The 17,947-nt window shown below is 35.4% G+C and overlaps 2 protein-coding genes and 1 long non-coding RNA gene across 4 annotated transcripts; 1 reads left to right on the forward strand and 2 right to left on the reverse strand.

Annotated features, from left to right (window-relative positions):
• Nucleotides 1-1,360: 1,360 nt before the first annotated feature.
• LOC122352691 lies at nt 1,361-2,107 on the reverse strand. The gene is made up of 3 exons (XR_006251907.1): nt 1,954-2,107; nt 1,758-1,844; nt 1,361-1,622 (listed from the first exon to the last, which is right to left on the reverse strand). It is a non-coding gene; the product is annotated as an uncharacterized LOC122352691 (long non-coding RNA).
• Nucleotides 2,108-9,491: 7,384 nt separating this feature from the next.
• Nucleotides 9,492-11,006, forward strand: wu:fk95d07. The gene is made up of 4 exons (XM_043250222.1): nt 9,492-9,596; nt 10,404-10,471; nt 10,562-10,606; nt 10,679-11,006. Exons 2-4 carry the CDS (start codon nt 10,418-10,420, stop codon nt 10,892-10,894), a joined length of 315 nt encoding a protein of 104 aa, XP_043106157.1. The 5' UTR covers nt 9,492-9,596; nt 10,404-10,417; the 3' UTR covers nt 10,895-11,006.
• Nucleotides 11,007-13,673: 2,667 nt separating this feature from the next.
• On the reverse strand, nt 13,674-17,922 carry parm1 (prostate androgen-regulated mucin-like protein 1). Of its 2 annotated transcripts, XM_043250218.1 has the most exons (4): nt 17,769-17,922; nt 16,657-17,226; nt 15,258-15,336; nt 13,674-14,703 (listed from the first exon to the last, which is right to left on the reverse strand). In XM_043250218.1, exons 1-4 carry the CDS (start codon nt 17,797-17,799, stop codon nt 14,622-14,624), a joined length of 762 nt encoding a protein of 253 aa, XP_043106153.1. In that variant the 5' UTR covers nt 17,800-17,922; the 3' UTR covers nt 13,674-14,621. The 2 variants fall into 2 exon arrangements, with proteins under 2 accessions (XP_043106153.1, XP_043106154.1); XM_043250219.1 differs by lacking the exon at nt 15,258-15,336.
• Nucleotides 17,923-17,947: the final 25 nt, after the last annotated feature.

The following is a 17,947-nucleotide window of genomic DNA, read 5'->3' on the forward strand; positions in this document are numbered from 1 at the left end:
ACCACTGACATGCATCGCATATTTAAATTGAAACAGCTGTAAACAGAATCTCATTGTTTATTATGATGATGTATATGCTTTTCTGTGAGATTTCCTGTTTTTGATGTCATGTAACAGCTCATATGCCTAGAACAAAGACGTCTAGCTGCTCAGACAGATATTTCAACAACCCCCGAAGACGTCAGCGATGACCGGGGATGTCAGAATTGTAATTTTCCAAATGAATGATATAATCTGACATCATCCAATATACCAGCGCTACATGGCAGGATTAGCACCATTCTAAGGGAGAAGCTTAAGTCCGTGAAGAAATATAGAGCTGAGCATCATCAACAAACAGTATAAGCTAACGACGTGTCTCCACATGATATCTCCAAAGGGTAGCATGTAAAGCATGAAAAGTCCTAGTACTGAGCCTTGGGGTATTCCATACTGCACTTGTGACTGGCATGATACCTTACCGTAATTATCTAGTCTTTTCAAAATATTAGTGTAAAATGCTGCACTAAGATCTAGCAGCACTAATAGAGAGATACAATCAGGTCATTCCTAACTAATTAAAGCAGTCTCGATACTCTGATACGGTCTAAATCCTGACTGGAGATCCTCACAGATACCATTTTTCTCTACCTTTCTAGTATCTGTGACAGAAAAGGGAGATTCAAGATTGGTCCGTAATGAATTAATTATTTGGGGTCATGATGTTGTTTTTTAATGAGAGTTTAACAGCCAGTTGGAAGGTTTCTGGGACATATTCTAATGACTTTTGGGTTGGAAGCATATATATATAGTTTTCTTAAGGCATTTTAACAAGCATATATACTGTAACTGTATCACATTACAACTGTACAGTTGTTTTCCATACAACTATAAAAATGGAGCACGAAGACATAATTAAGAACATGTTCTTTTCTTGTAAAATATTAATTGTTATATTAAAAAGTATTGTCGTAGATGTGTCATTAAATTAATACAGGTCAAATTAAACATACTGCACATATTCTGCATGACCATATTCCACATCCCTAATCCCTAACATAACTCAACACCTAAACTTAACAACTAACTATTCTATTAACTATTAATAAGCAGCAAATTAGCACAATAATGAGGGGAAAGTCCTAAAAGTGATGTTTTGAGCTTAAAATTCCATAGGATGATGCTTATATTGATTTAACAAAAACCTTGAAATGATGATTATGACAATTGGTTGCACGAAGGATTTTTTTTTTATTTTGAATGAGCACTTAAAATCATAATAGGAAAATGCAATTTAAAAGTAATATATATATATGTTATTATGAACCATTACTCATTTAATGTGTTTTTTTTGCATTAAAAGATGATTAAACAGTAGAAATACAAGATATTTTAACGATTTTATTATTCTTGCCCATTATTTTAGTTGTCAGATCCCCAGTGACACAGCTTGTGATGTCTTATGAGCCTCATGTCGTGATGGTTGGAGGAGCTGTAACAACTCTGATGATTTCCTCAGAAGATTCATTAGACTCATCTGAATTCTCAACTGACTCTGACTCCTCACTGAACGCTCCCATTGAATCATTTTCATCCGAACCCTCCGATTCTTCTGATGAATCAGATCTTCTGCGCCGATAACCCTGAGGATTGAAACAGTCGTATATAGTACTGTATATATGCTCTTGAAAGTTGATGAAGTATAACAGTAACACTTTATTTTAAAAAAATCATAGTAAAAATAAAAAATGAAAAAGTAAACATCACTGAATACTTACTGGCATTGAAAAAACTGATGCGACGAACAGCATCAGTAGCATTGCATGTAAAGTCTTCATCCTGCAAATCAAAAGCTTCAAAAGAACCTAATGTGAAAATATTCTCTAGTTAAATAAAACGGTGTTTAGCACAGATTAAATTCATGTAATAGTCAGTTGCAATAATAAAGACATATGCAATAGATAAATAGCTTACCTTGCACAGATGTTCCTGCTCAGTTATTGTCCCAGTCTGTATTTCCTTTGGTATCTGTGGTACTGTGTCTTAAATACTGGATGGATGTGAGTAAACCAGGGCTTGGTGCAATTTCCATGACGATGCTGTGACGAGAAAACATTCATGCAACGTCCGGGTCTCTACCAGACCTTGCGAAATAGAAAATATTTACCAGAAAATATTTTATTTAATGGCTCCAAAATGTAATGTTGGGCACAGTCTGTTTGCACTTAAGATGAGAGATCGGATCTAAATGTGGCAGTATTGTTTTATTGACACAAGGAAAGTGGAAACAGAACAAAATGACTGGGTTTGGAAACACTTTGGTATGAGGACCAGTTCTCACTACTAACAAGCTGCTTATTAACATGCATGACTATATTCTACATCCCTAATTCTAATACCTAAACATCTTACGACTTAAATACATTGGAAAAACATAGAACATACGTGTGACACGTCGCGAAGCCACAAGGGTCTATTACATAATTTACCAAAATGAAAGACATTTCTGGTTTCGCAGCAAAACCAACTTAAACCTACATGACGTATTTCCTGTAACATTCTCTTAAATGGAAACAACTGTGAACAGAATTTCATTGTTCATTGTTTTACATTCTGGCTGCTTGATGATGGATATGTCGATTTTTCTGTGAGATTTTCCTCAAATGCCCAGGACAAACAAGTTTAACTGCTCAGGGCAGACACTTCACCAACCCCAAAGTAAATATTACAGATTTTGCTGATCCTGTATCAACATTACTGTCCAAAAAATGTATTCCTAAAACAGTGGGAAAAGATTTACAAGGGTCTAGAAGCCACTAACCCTGATCATGAGAACATTTTCAGATTTTACTGAAAAATTTTCTCTCGTAATTTGATTGGTTGATTGAAACGTTGTTCCAGGAGCAACAAGAATCTCGATTTAGGAACATTTTGTACTTGGTGAAGACTTGCACTTCCACTTGTGGCCAAATGCGGCCAAAACGAGAGTTGTTCCAAAAATTTTTGGGCCAGCTGTGTGCAGTGTATCTACGCCGAGGGGGCTTCGGTTAGGGAACCACAATAGTCAAAGAGCGGATTCTCTGCATAAGCGTGGCTGAGGATGCCACATGCCCTCTGAAATCTCCACTATTCTGTACTCGAGCATACTCTAGCAGTTCAGCATTAGGAGAGTGAACCTACACTGGTCTCCTGGTTCGGTTCGATCACGATTACGATGCATTGAAGATTCACTGCATCCTCAGTTTTCAATTTCACTTCACCTTTAACCAACCTCCACTGACTTCATTTAACCATTTACGATAGTACAAAATGATCTGTTGGCAAGAGAGACAATCCGCTCAGATTACATTTAATACAAACTAAATACTAGTGCCATGCCACGTTTTCAGTATCGCTATTAAATTGCTTCATTAAAACTCTGTGAAAGTTTGATCATGGCAGATTTGGTTACATAAACACACAAATGGCTTGTGAAAAAACACACAGTGGCTCTATGACACTTTCACGTGAGCAGAACATCTTTATCCGGTGAACTGTACGTCATTCAGATGACTATTCGTAAAAAATGTATTAACGTTTGCATCTGTAGGAGTATATTGAATATTGACCGTGAAGATAGAAAGCAGCAACTCTCTGGTTTCCAGCTCTGAGCTTTCTTACATCATGACAAACCATCTACAAAAAGCCGAGGATCAAGTCAAGAAGAATCACTTCAAGAGGATAAAAACGACGCGACCCAGATACACCTGAAGTGAATAAATCAGTGTTGTGTAACTTCATTCATGTGATTACAGTGGACTGTTTCACCAGCTCTGTTTGTCACTCATGTGAAACACACATAAACAATGTAAAGTTTAAAGGAACACTCCACAAAAACTCAGCTTGGAGAATGAGCCTATTGTCAGAAAAGTGCAGTGTTCCTTTAAGCAGAGTTTCTTCAAACTACTCTCATTTTCAGCCTTGTCTTAGAGAAAAAAAGTTAACCCAAAATAATAATAATAAATACAGTTTGACCTTAAATCTCCATGCAACACAAAAGGATTTTTTTTTTGGTTTTCAAAAATGGCAAAGTCTCTCTTCTCTAAGGATTGATGCTTTAATTTTTTTTTATTTTAAAGGACCAAAAGGTAGCCTATATTAAAAGTAATTGGTCACACTTTATTTTAAGGACAACTATTAACTATAAACTTTTGCCTCAGTAAATTCCTAATTTTTTCATGCAGAATAAGCCACTCATATGTGCTTTATATGTAATAAACAGCCAATATGCTAGTAATCCCTCACCTTAACCTTAAACTTGCCGTCTCCTTAAAAGACAAATTCTTGAAAGTGGTGAGCAAATATTAATAAAAATAAAAATCTATTTATTTTAATCATTTGATTAACTTCACAAAACAGCCTCAATGTTTATTTCACAATAGAAAAATAATAATAATTATTATTATTTCAGTCTTTGCAATGCTATTATATTACTTAATGTAAAATCACACAGTAATGCGGTCATTTTCCGATGCGTTCCTTTAAAAAAGTGATATATTTCCTCGTCTGTTTTAAAAACTAAACTTCTTTACAAACAGTTAATGAACTCGATGTTACACAATACTTTAAAGAAGATCAGATTGCACAAGGTACCATCTCATTATTTTATTTTTATACAGCGTGACCAGAAAGTATTTGGAAACTAAAGACACACCTAAAACTGTGAATGTCGTTGTATTATATAACGACCAATCGCCATTTGTTCGAAAGACAAAAAATAGCTACATATTTCACCGTAACTAGTTTGTTAGGTCATGAAACGATAGAAATGCTAGACAAATGTATTGTGAGAACTTTAAACATCCACTAGAATAAAATCACCTAGACACCTGCCGGTTAGACGTAACTGCTTGGTTGAGAAAAGCTAACCTAGCAGCATCTAAGCTTAGGAACTTAGGTTTTTGTTACCTAACGTAAAATATTCAGCAACCACACAGACATCCTCTAGTAAGACGTGCACACTTTATACAATTAAGCGGTTAAACGAATCAAAGAACGGAAACAAATCTGCTATACACATATAAGCGCGCGTATATTTAATTACTAGGCTTTGTGAATATTTTATGCAAAATAGCCGTGAACACCATTTGTTCTGTTCGTTTGTCTAAAGGTTTCAGATCCTAGCTTTAACGACGTTTAAAGCGTTCAGTAATTCTTTGGTTGGCAGTATGTGGCCTGCAGCAGTTCATATCTAGATCACCCAGGCATTTTAACAAGCATATATCGTTACATAAAAGGTATCATAAAAAAGCTGAAATGCCTGCGGTTTAACTTCAGGCCGCATTAAAAAAATGCGAGTGCTTAGCGCCATTTATTTCAGATGATCTTGGGAAGTCACGATGAGTGAAATCTGTAGCACGTTACGTAAGTATTTTTATGCGCGCATACCGAGTTTTACGTGAGATTTGATTATAGGTGGAGATTATCTCAATTTATTGATTGAGTAACATGTACATTCAAGTTTCTGGGCAAAGTGAAATCTAGATGCTAAAAATGAGCACGTTTCGTGAGGAAACGCCTGCTTAGTTACAGCACCAGCACCCATTATTACCCACAAGTCTAAGTGTGCAGTTACTAGAATGAACAGTGGGAGGCAGTAAAGATATTTATGCTTAAAAAATAAAAATTCTGAGATACCAAATGATGCTTCATCATGACCACTCCCTCATCTATCTTCAAGAATGTATTTATTGATAATGTTTTGTAATAATCATTTAAACTGTGTGTCATAAATCAACATCTCAGGTAAATGTTACGGGGGTTTCAAATCAAAATATGACTTTCTGTTACTAAACAGCATGTTGATTTCATGCATGTCCTCAGAAGCAGGACTATAAGCATGTTTATTTTACATTTTAGGAGACACAACAAACGAACAAGGAAAGAAATGATGTTTCAGTATTGTATGAAATATTATATATTATGAAAATCTGGTCAATTATTACTCACATTTTCACACTTGCCCCAAAAGCACATTAATATGCAAATTATTTTTAGCTTATAGATACATTGTATATAAAGAGAAAACCCATTTATGACCATTTACACGCATTTTGATGAGAGAAAAATGGTATATCGAATAATTCAGTTATAACGTAGTTGAGAATCATCTTTAGACAAAGTTTTGCTTATGCATGTTTATACATGTCTTTTTTTTCACATTATATTAATGCTCTAAACAATGTAAAGACATTCAAAAAATTTTCCTAATATTTTTATTGGGTCTTAAGAGGTTAAATATATATATTTATATATTATATATAATTTATTTATATAATTATATATATATATATATATATATATATATATATATATATATATATATATATATATATAATTTATTTTTTTCATTACTATAATAATAATAAAAAATCATAGACTAATAATTTCAAATTATCCAAATCACGGCTAAACAGGAGGAATAGCCGATTTTGGAATACATTTATTACATTTTATAAAAACATGACACACTTTAGGAGGCTCTCACGCTGATGATCAGAGGGTTCATGTAACCTCCGCTCATGTGAGGGTAGTGTGTGTACACCCGGGGGTTATAGAGAGATGGGTTATAGTACATAGGGAGGTTTGAAGCGTACCAGGAGCTGCCCAGAGGAGTCTGGCTGAAGGGACTGAAGTACTCCAGTCTCGGAGAGGGATAGAAGTACGTACTGGTCATGGTGTTGATGGACCGCTGAGCCAAAGGACGCCGGATGAATCTCAGACTCTGTCATGTACAGAAATCACCTTCACGTTAGATTCGTCTTGAGGTATTTAGCTACAAAAAGCACATTTTCACTTCATCGAGCATCATTTTGAGCTGTCATTAACCGCAGCACTAGTGAAAAAATACAACTTTTTAAACATAAATACAAATTTGCCTTGCTATACTCACACCAACATTAACAGGGACGTCGCCTGGTCGCATACGCAGTCCATGCTAAATATCAAATAATAATAAAAAAAAAAGATCAGTAACCAAAAAACGGCTCAAACATCATATTCCACTACTCAAAACAAGCATTATTATGACCTACAGACAAACAGAGTCCGCAGAATATAAGCCACACCACCAGAATCACAGACCTCATGATCACAAACCTGCTTTAAAACACAAAGAGGATCAGAAGGAGCAAATATACAATCATTTCTATTCTATCTATAAACGTTGCATGCAAAACATACGCGTATCAGTTAACTTGAATAAAAGAACTCACCTTTTAACGAAACTGAAAAACCATGTGCTAGTTTCTTTGGATAAAAGCATCTGCTAAATGACAAGCGACCATCTTTTTGAATGCATGTAACTCGTTTGTCCAGCCAATCAGAACAGGCCTGCGTTATGATGTTTTGAACAAAACACAATCATTATGCTTTAATTAAAAGTGCCTCAGGAATGCAATGATTACTTTTAGTTCTGGTTATAGGAGTGGTTTCGTGTCACTGTTGGGAAAGTTATGAAATATACACCTGCAGTTTATGGAGCTGTAAATGAGACGATGTGTCTAAACCAGATCACACGTGGTTGCATTCGATCTTCACCGTTCTTCAATAACATTATTAAGGACAAAATAGCAGTTACTTCTGTCGATGCTTGTACCACATTATAAAGCAAACAGAGCTTGAAGACGTAGGTAAACCTCTCTGTCATATTTTGTTGGTTGTACCAGGCATATCTGGGTTCACCAAAACATTTATTCTGAGGTTTATTCCTCAGTTTTTACTGGGAAGTCCTAATGAGCTGATGTTGCAATCTAAATAGTTGTACGATTATTACGCAAAACGTGGTCGCATGTATGACAGTCTGGTTAATGAACCGTATGCTTCTCCGTGTAAAGACATGTGCATATTGCTTTATTACACAAGAACTCATTATTTATTGCTTGAAGGTAAATTCACAACATTTTCTGCAATTACTGCACCTGTAAGAGCCACCAAAATTATTACAGTAGGTTCACTTCGGCAATAATTCTGACTAAAGATCTGTTTCTTCATATAAAATACCCAGTCTTTGATGAGGTTTCCACATGCAAGAAGTCTTGTCAGCCTAAAGTGTCTTTCTTGTTTTAGAATGAACAGACAAACAGGCCGATAGATAGATAGATAGATAGATAGATAGATAGATAGATAGATAGATAGATAGATAGATAGATAGATAGATAGATAGATAGATAGATAGATAGATAGATAGATAGACAGACAGATAGATAGATAGATAGATAGATAGATAGATAGACAGACAGACAGATAGATAGATAGATAGATAGATAGATAGATAGATAGATAGATAGATAGATAGATAGATAGATAGATAGATAGATAGATAGATAGATAGATAGATAGATAGATAGATAGATAGATAGATAGATAGATAGATAGATAGATAGATAGATAGATAGATAGATAGATAGATAGATAGATAGATAGATAGATAGATAGATAGATAGATAGAGATAGATAGATAGATAGATAGATAGATAGATAGATAGATAGATAGATAGATAGATAGATAGATAGATAGATAGATAGATAGATAGATAGATAGATAGATAGATAGATCTATGTGTGATTAATGGTGTTAGATGTAAAAACTCTCAGAGAGATGCTGACCTCTTCTGGTTCAAATCTGTCACTGTTTTTTTCTTTCAAAAATTGCTGTATTCACCAGAAATAAAAAAACTATTTCTATCTAATGTTGCAACATGAATTACAATGTATACATAAAATATATAAATGACTTAAAAACACTGTGTGTGTGTGTGTGTGAGCGAGTGTGTGTGTGTGTGCTATGGTGACCAAATGTCCCCCAGAAGGATAAGAATAGCAGTAAATTTTGACCTTGTGGGGACATTTTTTAGGTCCCTACGAGGAAACAAGCTTATAAAACATACAGGAATACATTTTTTGAAAATCAGAAATTGACAATAGTTTCCTGTAAAGGGTAGGTTTAGGTGTAGGACAATAAGACATACAGTCTGTACAGTATAAAACCCATTACGCCTATGGAATGTCCCCTTAAAACATGGAAACACAGTGTGTGTGTGTGTGTGTGTGTGTGTATAAGCATATGTAATATTGTAAGCATAGACTGAAGTATAGAATGTCAATGTTAATTCATCAAGTGAATTAAACATGTTACATAAGAGCTGTGGAATACAAAGATGCTGTAGGTACAGGACGACAGTGTTTTCTAAAATTAGCAGGGAAAGTCTTGACAAATACACCTGCAGTTTCTTAGAGACATAAACAAGACAGTAATGATGTCTAGACTCGACAAATTTTACATTCTAAGTAATCTTAAAATGTCCATTTGCTTTACTTTAAACCTTCGAATAGAATTGATGCAACGTTTCTTTACTCATCTGACTATAAACGATATCATCTGAACGACGTCGGTTTTGATTGTACAACATTCAAGACCCAATAAACTGATGTTGAAACTGAATTAGCTCTGTGATTGCTTCATTGTGGTCAGATGTGTGGTGTGATCTGATTGGATAGCTTGTGGACGTGCTGCTCGTGAGGCGTTTAAATGTACCAAGTGCAACACTAAAACAGAGCTGGATGGTTCTCACTTGATGGTAGGTTTACAACATTGCAATTATTCCTCTTCAACAGCATGAATTATTATGACTGACATTCAGATAAGAACTGCACGTTATCTACGATTTTAAATCTGACTGCGTTATCAGGCATGCATGATATATTGTACAGTTAACCTCAATTTGAGCGGCAAAGGGCATATATACATAGCTACAGCTTATGGAATGGTTTGTTGTATTATCTTTGGTTGAGCAAAGAAACATGAGAAGTTATGAAGAATGATTTTCATTAGCTTTAAAAAAATTGAAATACGCTCTTTGTTTTATATCGTAGTATGAGTATACCAGTTATATAGGTGGTTCTATAAAGATCTAAAGAATTAAAGACTGTTGAACTAATGTGGACTCTTTTTGGTTTAAGTTTGTCACTTGACAAAGTTTTTCCACTTCTTACAGAAGCTTGAGAAAATCCTAATGAGAGTGTTTGCCCACTCTGAAATCTAAACATGTCATTATTATTAGGTCTAGAAGTAGAAGTAAGTCCAGGGCTTACGGTTACCGTGGTTTTCAAAGTTATTTTATGTATGATCAGCAAGGTATTTTTCAAATGTATCATATTTTATTCATGTTAATTATAGTAATATTACAAAGTTTATGATGTGGCTACTGGTCACTGATTATGTTTTTTGACACAATTTATTACTCATTTATTATCGACAGATATGGACAATATCAAGTTTCTTAAGCTTCGTTAATCATTTGGCATTCCTCAGGGCTCGGTACTGGGACCATTACTTTTATTTATTTTTAATTTTTTACAAATATCAATTCCTCTGTGCATTTCAGGGTAAAACCTGAAGATGAAGCCAGTCATTGTAGTGTTTTCGATCCTTGGTCTTTGTCTCAGTGCTCCAGTAAGTTTCAGTAATAACAACCATATGGTAAATGTATTAAAAATATATGAAACTTTCATAATTCTGAACATGTTCTCTGTCTTCGTTCAGGTGGAGCAAGACACAGGCAGTGATAATGAGCCAGTGATAAATGAGGTAAAAGAAATACTTGTACAGTAACATCCCAAAACAACTCTGTGTACATCTCTCTTTCTTTTACTGATCTAGGAACAGCGGCTTGTTGGTTTTCCACTGGCTCAGACAGACTCCATCACCAGGAATATCTTCATCCCTGTTCCCAAACCTGAAAACTTCCTCCCAAACCCTTACTTTAACTACCAATACCCATACTACTCATCCTACCCGTACTACCCCCAGTACCCATACTACCCTGTCTACTCGCTGCCCCCCGTTATTATCAGCCTGCCTCAGAGAAATCCCTGATTCATCATAACTTCAACAGCCTGAAAGTTTTACATTATGCATATCTCAGACTGACTCTCGACAATTAGTGTCCCGCTTTCCATTAAGAAATAAAAAAACACTTTGGTGTCTATTATTGTGGCCTATTTTTAATCTAATGTATCCGTATAGTGTGTGAAGCGATAGATGGTAACATTTTTTAGAAAAACTTCATTTTAAAAGATAATGTTTTGGACAGGGGTCATTTTTTGCTGTTGTCAGTAACTCACAAGTGTGGTCAATCGGCACCAGGTGGTATTCTGGACAAATGTGGAACGGTATAATTTCACTTTGAACGTGAGTTGTACATTGTTACTTTCAGCACAACCATACAAGCTAGACGTTTTTAGTTACTCCTGATTAATTAAATGCATATATGACCATGTTAATATGTAACGGCAAACATTTTTGTTCTTTATCGTTGCAAAAAAAATACAATTTTCATTTGAAATGTCATTTTAAAATAACATTTAAAATGTTATCACAGTACAAATATATATTTATATTGCCAATGTCTGTCTATTTACTTGTTTAAAAACCTCAGGAATTGTTAGAGCATAAATAGCACGTCTATTGCTCATTACTATGACACATGAACCGAGAAACACAAAGTAATTACAACAAAATGACCGCTTCAGTGATTTACTTACAGCGCTGGAAAACACGTTTTCTGACGTAATTGCGGGAAACGGACGAAATCACGTGACATCCGGCAGCTCCGTTAATGGTCGTAAATATAGTCAGGGCTCTGAGAAAATTGGTTTGTAGCTTACGGCCCGGTTCTCTCCTACTTGGAATGCTATAGATTTTTATCTATATATCTTAAAAATGTAAATTTTGATAATACACCGACGTTGCTCTGGGAGTTTGGTGAGCGGGTACGAAATTTCCCGAAAACATAGGATTGCTTTACGGCAGCAACAAATGCAAACGAGCACGCGCATTTATCGATGGAAGGAATTGCGACTTTTATATATATATATATATATATATATATATATATATATATATATATATATATATATATATATATATATATATATATATATATATATATATATATATATATAATTTCACAATTCTGACTTTTCTTCTCAGAATTGCAAGTTTATGTCCAGCTATCGGATATAATTCCGAGACTGGCATATTTACGACAGTGAATTACACTCAACTGCAGAGGGCTCCCAAGTAAAAAATACACAAAAGTGCATACAGTTCATACCATAGAGATATAACTACTATATTTCGAATGCCTCTAATTGTGAACATGGATGGTAAAAACATTTAACCCTTATTTATAACTGATTATTAAATTAATAAATTAGAGTCATTATAAAGGCTAAAATGAACTGAGGCGTTGAAGTGGAGTGAATGCCGGGGCTTTGCTAGCACAGTTTGATGCTGGATCATGACAGCAATTAGCTCTCAGCTGTGTGTTAATGACAGGCCCTCTCATTATCAGCCTATTACAAGAGCACACTAAAAACACTCAGCGCTCGCGACAACACCATCTCAGCTGAAAGAGAACAGCATGGGCACAACCTGCAAAAGATAACCACATAATAAACCTACTGAAATGGAGCTGAAATGAGGTATAAATTAGACTTAGTTTATAATATAGCTTGCAAATGCTAGAGCATTGATGGGAGGTATTCAATTACACTTCTATTAATCTGCTGGGATCACTATTTTACGCAGCATATGTAAGAACAAACAGCTTATAGGTCTGTCATATTTTAACTTAGTTTCTTTGTATTTAGATTGTTATGTGAATGTAGAACGTTTATTATGTTCATTTGAATTCAGTAGACAATGATTGTTTGTCCTTCAGGTCAGGTTTTTGAAAATCAAGGTCACAGCTATATTTAAGAGGGTACAAATTGCAGTCTTTGCATAAAATGTTCAATTTGGAGGAAAAGTTCACAAACAACAACAACAAAAAATACGTTTGCTGAAAATATACTTAGTCTCAGGCCCTCCACGATGTAGATGAGTTTGTTTCTTTATTCTTTATTATATTTTTTTAAGCATTCGATCGCTTGCTCACCAATAGATCATCTGCAGCGAATGGGTGCCGTCAGAATGGGAGCACAAACAGCTGATAAAAAATATAATAATTCACAAGTAATCCACACAACTCATTCATTCTGCATCGAAAAACCGCATGTTTGCAAGAAATAAATTCAGCGTTAAGGTGTTTGAGGACAAAATACTGTACAAATTTATTTCCAGATTAATTTTGTTTCATATAAACTCACACAGCTTTGTGTTTGACAAGATGCTGACTGATGGACCGGAGCGGTGTGGGTCACTTGTGGATTATTGGGATGTTTTTATCAGTTGTTTGGACTCTCATTCTGACGGCACCCATTCGCTGCTCAGGATCCATCAGTAAGCAACTGATGTAATGTTACATTTTTCCAGATCCGATGAAGACCTTAATCTACATCGTAAACGGCCTGAGAAAGTACATTTTCATTTTTGGTGACAAACTGAAAATCGTTAAAAAAAATAACTGCCAACCTCAGAAGGTCAAAGCACATTTTATGCGAGCCGTTTTATTCTCCATTTATTTATTCATTTGAGTTTCGCCATTTTTGAAACTAAAATTTGGGACACTGTCTAAATATAGTTCGTTTACAGCATCTTCAAGGAAGTGGCATAAAATATTAATCACACGGGAAAAAGCATAAAGCAGAGGAACTCTTAAACAAATGTTCTGTCCAATAAACTACTCAAGAAATAAGGAAAATATGTGATATAATATATTAGTGATTTTTAATACAATATTATATAGACATAGACAATTTACACTGACAATTTTTATTACATAGACATTTTACTGCTGCATTAGACCGATGTTTTAAATAGTGCTCCTGTGGTTTACGCCATTCTTGAAACTAGAGCACTTGCAAAAACAGGAAACAGCGGTTGCTGTTAAACAGGTAACAAAAGAACTAGAAGAGGAAACTACTTTTTTTTTTTTTTTAAACATTCAAAAATGCATTTCTGAATGTATTAAACTGCCGTTGCACAACTAACTAAACCCGATCTCAAGCAGGGCAGAACACCAGATGTTTTGTTAATGCGCCTCCGTTTGCTCTGTGGCTTATTTTTAAGTCTCTAATAACAGTCTTGACTGTTTAAATGCTTAATTGCACGCTGCTGGTGGATCCCTGCCATTACAATGACAAGGCGAAAAAATCTGTTATTGTTGAGGCTACAGAAATGTTAAACGGTCCTCGCGTTTAAAAAAAGAGACCGTCTTTGGATGAATAGCGGGAGGCAAGAGCTGTAATTATGATATACGATAAGGTCACTCTCAGAGACCAGTGATGATTGCATGTGGCCTGTTTGAGACGTGAGTCTTCGATCTGGAAGAATCACAGTTCATTTCAGTAAACAAAGAAACAAAGCAAGCAACATGAAAAATATACCCGAGACAATACGTTGCACAAACAAACAAGAAATTTCTAGGACATGGCTTAAAATTTTCTTCAGATTTCCTTTGAAAGGAACCAAAATGCCCCACAGCCTGCCTTCATATACTAATACTCACAGGAAACCCTGCCTACACACTAAAACCTCTTGATGATTCTGCTCAGTGCATCTTATTTTGGGTCCGAAATACTGAATCTGATGTTCATTTCTAAAGACGTGCAGCTTGTTTTCTTTAGAAACAGATATTCCTTCATCAACGCTTTCCCGTTCAGCCATCAAACATCGGGTTCAGAAAATTCCCCATAGAGCTGTGATCGCTATCGTCCAAAAGACGTCCGTAAGAAGAGCGTCTGCAGCAAACAAAAAAAACCCCGTCAGGCCACTGACATTCAGTAATAATTACAAAAACCAACACTCTCCCTAGTATTTATTTTAATGTTAAAGGGTCACAAACTCATTAGAACTTGCACCTAAAAGTTAAAGACAAATATCTATTTTAAATAGTGCTGTGAAATGATTAATCACATCCAAAATAAAAGCGTGTGGTTATTATGTAGCTATATATAAATATATAAATTCACACATATGCATGTATAGGTATAAAAAAAAAAATTAATTTATTAAATATATTTATATATGATATTAATTAGAAGATATATATATATATATATATATATATATATATATATATATATATATATATATATATATATATATATATCTTTTATAACTTTTATTTTGGATGCAATTAAACAACATTAAAGTCATACATTTTTAGAAATGTTTAAAAAAATGCCACAGTCCCAAAAACAGACTTATTAATCCGATCAACTTTGCGAGATTCATCAACAGCACCGTAAGAAAAAAAAGGAAGAAAACTACTAATAACTTTGTTGTGACTCACCGCATTTTAAAGTAGTACGCACTAACCAGTAAAATTAGTACAATGGCGATAAAGCTAATTACGATGGCAGCAACACTTCCTGGAAAAGAAGAAGGAAAAGATTTAGTTCGATGAATCATGCATTACAGTCAGTCAGCACAGTATACGTCTAATAAAATGATCATATATAAAATATCATATATACAGCATGCCAAAGAGGCACATCAAAGCTTTTCTTTTCACTTACAGCGACCCAGAAATGTATATAAGACATGCTTAATATCACCGCATTAACAGAATATCAAACTAAGCGTAATTAATTTAGTAGAAAAGCGAACACAAATTGTGATTTTGATTCGTAAAAAGAAATCTGTCGGATTCGAAATAATAAATGTGTTCAAAATTGAGACTAAATTAGTAATCCGCTTCGTGGTTTTTCACTGAGCGAAAGCGACTTCTGAGAAGAGCTCTAGCACATGGTTTGCTAGACATTCAGTCGGTTTTGAGCAATGACGGCCACAGCTTTTCCAGTAGCTTCTCGTTCCATTTCCAACACATCCCAGACAGCGACACTTAGCTGTCATCAACGGCGTACAAAGTGCAAACATCATAGACGCTTATGAAAAAGGGTGAGGAACTATTTAACCTTTACAGGAAAAGGCTAGCGAGCTGTTAATGGTTCAATCACTCGGTTACTGTATTAAACATTAACTTCAGACACTCCTAAGGTGTTCGGGAATCCGTGCTTTAAATATTTTGTACAATAACCTGTCATAACCCATCTCTGACCTTGATTGATACCAAAAGACTACGCATTTGACAATATAGCTTCATCACAGGCTTTACAAATAACAGGCTTGCCATTTTTTAAACCTATTTTAGCGACGCTTGGTTACATTCAGCTTAAAGCTTTGCTTTAAAATATTGAAATGGTTAACCTCAATAAAACAGGTTGTATAAAGTGGCCGAATTTACCTGACCCTGTTCATATAACCATGTAGGCGACAAAAGATAAAGCCTCATGAGGATCAAACCACTTAAAATATGGAGCAGAAGGTCAAACAACAATCAGTGAAACACCCCGTAATAAAATATGTGTCATGTCAAACGATTATCCGTGATTAATTGCATCCAAAATAATCGTTTTTGTTTACATAATATATGTGCATGTATTGTATGTATATATTTATATTCACATAATTTATTATATATAAAATTTCATGTAAATAAACATGTAAAGATGCCATTAATGTTTGACAGCACTATTAAAAATAAATAAAAAAATAAAAATAAATAATAATAATATATATATATATATATATATATATATATATATATATATATATATATATATATATAATATTTACACAAATTCCAAAAAATAAAAATAAATAAATAAATCATAAAAAAGCATTCATACCTGAGCTTAGGGCCTCTGGCTCCTTCTTTTCTTGATCAGCAGAAACTGAGTGTTTGGTTGTTACCGGTTTTGCGGGTGTTGTTGTTTTTGCTGCTGTAGTTGTAGTTGTTGTTGTTGTTGTTGTTGCTAACACTTTAGTAGTAGTTGGCACTATTTTAGTCGTAGAAATGGTCGCTGTAGTTGTGCTTCTGGCAGTAGTAACAGCCGGTTTTGTGCTCCCCAGAGTCGTGTTCTCTGAGCTACGGTTCTCTGAGGAGGATGTTGGGAGAGCTTCGGTCACCGTGGCCGACGGGGCGGCGCTCGTGAGCTCGGTGGCCGCTGAGGTAGAGTTAGACCCGGAGCTCGTTGTCTGGTTGGACGCGGAGCCGGGCGCAGTGCTCGTGCTCACGTTTCGAGGGGTCTCGGTTGTTGGTTCGGTGTTATTGTGGACGGTGGAGGCGGATTCAGGCGCTGGATGCGTCTCGGTGGTGTCCGCTGATGCTGTGTGCGCTGATGAAGTAAAAGTAGCTGCAACTGTAGTAGCTGCTGTTGATGCAATTCTCTGTGTGCTTCCTCCAAATATCACCAAACCTGTCGCGCGCGCGCACACACACACACACACACACACACACACACACACACACACACACACACACACACACACACACACACACACACACAACTCAAAATATGTTGACAGGCTATAGTGAATGCATTTTTTTCAACTAGTGTCAACAAAACGCACCTGCGGCATAAAACTGAAACCATTTCTCAGAACAGGAAACGCTTTTGTAAAGTTGTCCACCTTAATATTTAGTAGTTACACATTATAAACAGACCACGTTTATTACGCTTTATAAAAAAATTAAGTAAAACGTGTTGGCACGTGTCGTCAAATGATTTTAGTCGCTTTTGAATGAATTAGTGTAGTGCATTACATGTCACATATAAATACAACTACAACAGCAGAAGCGGCTTACATTAAATTGAAAGGCTTATTAAATAATGAACGTGAACACGAGCAGCCTACGTTTGTAACTTCTATATAATAAGCAGCTGTGACGGAACATATATAGCCCATAATATAAAAACGAACGGTTGAATTTGCGATTAAAAACCATTTTTAGACACACCTGCTAATACCGCCAGCGTTGGAAAGTGCATCTTCGTCCGTCTTCCTCTTTCTGCGTGTAGCGCGCGACTGTTGAACAGTTTCTCTATCGCGCCGAAACACGCGCGAGTGACGAGGAGGAGAGTCTCACGCGCGCGGGTCGAGAGCGCGCCCCCGCTCCACCGTGACCTGCGAGACGAG

This window comes from Puntigrus tetrazona, chromosome 10 (genome assembly GCF_018831695.1).
Source record: "Puntigrus tetrazona isolate hp1 chromosome 10, ASM1883169v1, whole genome shotgun sequence".
NCBI lineage: Eukaryota > Metazoa > Chordata > Actinopteri > Cypriniformes > Cyprinidae > Puntigrus > Puntigrus tetrazona.

What these genes read in the sequence shown, in the direction of transcription:
- wu:fk95d07 (XM_043250222.1), top strand. Translation starts at nt 10,418, where the DNA reads ATGAAGCCAGTCATTGTAGTGTTTTCGATCCTTGGTCTTTGTCTCAGT. An exon ending in GTCTTTGTCTCAGTGCTCCA is followed by an intron (nt 10,472 to 10,561) that starts GTAAGTTTCAGT and finishes GTCTTCGTTCAG; the next exon opens with GTGGAGCAAGACACAGGCAG. An exon ending in ATGAGCCAGTGATAAATGAG is followed by an intron (nt 10,607 to 10,678) that starts GTAAAAGAAATA and finishes TTACTGATCTAG; the next exon opens with GAACAGCGGCTTGTTGGTTT.
- parm1 (XM_043250218.1), bottom strand. Translation starts at nt 17,799, where the DNA reads ATGCACTTTCCAACGCTGGCGGTATTAGCAG. An exon ending in AACGCTGGCGGTATTAGCAG is followed by an intron (nt 17,227 to 17,768) that starts GTGTGTCTAAAA and finishes CGCGCGCGACAG; the next exon opens with GTTTGGTGATATTTGGAGGA. An exon ending in GCCAGAGGCCCTAAGCTCAG is followed by an intron (nt 15,337 to 16,656) that starts GTATGAATGCTT and finishes CTTCTTTTCCAG; the next exon opens with GAAGTGTTGCTGCCATCGTA.